The 1,891-nt window shown below is 48.3% G+C and overlaps 1 protein-coding gene across 1 annotated transcript; it reads right to left on the bottom strand.

Moving 5' to 3' along the window:
- Positions 1–269: 269 nt before the first annotated feature.
- Positions 270–1,437, bottom strand: LOC131271068 (microfibril-associated glycoprotein 4-like). Its single transcript, XM_058272502.1, has one exon. It carries the CDS (start codon positions 1,391–1,393, stop codon positions 317–319), a length of 1,077 nt encoding a protein of 358 aa, XP_058128485.1. The 5' UTR covers positions 1,394–1,437; the 3' UTR covers positions 270–316.
- Positions 1,438–1,891: the final 454 nt, after the last annotated feature.

The following is a 1,891-nucleotide window of genomic DNA, read 5'->3' as shown; positions in this document are numbered from 1 at the left end:
AGATAAAATCAGCGTTGGAGGCGAATAAATCTAGAATTAAAAGGATATCAATACAGATGTTCCCTCCTACCTCAAAGTATTACTGTTAAGTGTATTGTCAGAAGCGATAACCTACGAACACGAAAACAATCACAAATGAAAAGGAAACAAATGCAATACCGTTACTTTACAAACTCGTTACAAAAAACTTATTGGAATATTTGGGAATAAAGGTCAATGTTAAAGTTTAGAAACAACATAAATTAACTGATTAATATTTAAAACACATATTTTAATCAAAAAGTTTAAAAATTGTGTTTATTTTCAAACCTAATCCTCACACTTCCCGTATCAGCATGCGCGAATAAGCCATGCCCTGGTGGTTACTCTTGAAGTGATACCAAGAGATAGACTTCACGTCTATCGCGTTCATGAACCGTCCGTTCAGGTTCGAGTGATGGCAGTTATTGTACCACCAGGCTCCCTCACAAGTAACCGCACAGTTCGTGGCCGATCCATCATTATCTCGATCCATGGTCGTAAACTTCCAGCCTTTGTGGTAGGTGAACGAGTCGCCACCGGTTCCGCTGTACGCTCCCACCTTCTTCAACATATACTGTTCGGCCTCGCTGCCAACCTCAAACTCTTTATACCGCGCGTACCGATAGTCGTTGGCAAAGTCTTCCACCTCAATCAGCAACTGGTATGCTTTGCGGGAAGTCAGCTGGTGCAACTTCTCCAGACCGATCCAGAACTCCCGATCGATGCTCCCGAATCCGTCCCGGTACTCGGTCCAGTTGCGGAAGAAATCGAGCGAACCCTCGAAGCGGTGCTGTATCACCAGCCAACCGCCTCCGAACTTGGTCTGTTCGCAGTACACCGGGAACGGCTCTTCATCGTCCGATGGTCGAAGCAGGTACTTGCCCGAAATCTTCGACGGTTCGTCCCGACACGATGCAAATGGACCCTTGTGGCGCATGCCCTGCAGATCGAACAGAGACCGCGCGTTCGTGCTGAGTCCTTGCTTCGGGGCAAGACTGAAGATTTCACCACGCAGCTGCTCGTGATTAGCGCACACCGTCTGCCGGGCCAGGATCTTCCAGGACTGTGCTTGCAGCGCTGTCAGATTGTTCCCGACCGCCTGATCCAGCCGACTGATGGCCCACAGCATACTACCGAACACCTTTTCCAGCTGAGCCTGGTTCTGCGCAATGCCTTCGCTGTGCTCTTTCATTCCGAAGTCCATCTCGAGCAGCTTATACTGAAGGTAGTCTAACTTGGCCATTAGCATCTCGAAGCCATACCCAGACGACCCGGTGTTAGCGGGCTTAACTGTTGTCGATTCCGTCTCATTCGTCGCAACCACCAAACTACAGCCGAGCAACAACCCAAGGCACAAGTACACCGATCGCATGATTCGACGAGGAACCTATTTCCGAAAGAACTCTGCAACCAACAACACCAACTACACAGCACCAAACGAGACTAATGACACGCCACAGTATAACCGACGTCTTTTATACGCCAACACAACAAACCAACCGCTAAGCACGACGGTAAAAAAATCCCCGTTCATGGTGATCCCCTTTATCAGAACCGTCGTCGGGTCAAAAGCGAAATTCACCGACGAGACGCGTTGCAGTTTCCGGCAGTGACGCAATCGTCAGCGAGCCAGTCTTATGCGTACACATTTGCAAAGTGATAACGAAAGGCACGTGTTGGTATAGTCTAGCGACTTTCTCTTTCGGTGCTTCCTAGGGAGGGAATTTATATCCAACACCCTTGGAAGTGGAGACCTCCAAGGCCAAGGCAACCATTATCAGCGTTTGTTTTATTTTTGCGTGCACGAATTAACGCGATTATGCAGCTGCTTGCTGTCTAAGAGTCAGTCGTTCTAACCAAAACTTGTTCT

Source organism: Anopheles coustani, chromosome 3 (assembly GCF_943734705.1).
Source record: "Anopheles coustani chromosome 3, idAnoCousDA_361_x.2, whole genome shotgun sequence".
NCBI classification, from domain to species: Eukaryota; Metazoa; Arthropoda; class Insecta; order Diptera; family Culicidae; genus Anopheles; species Anopheles coustani.
This window is presented reverse-complemented; position numbering and strand designations above follow the sequence as displayed.

Coding starts and splice junctions, on each gene's coding strand:
- LOC131271068 (XM_058272502.1), bottom strand. CDS start 1,393: ATGCGATCGGTGTACTTGTGCCTTGGGTTGTTGCTCGGCTGTAGTTTG.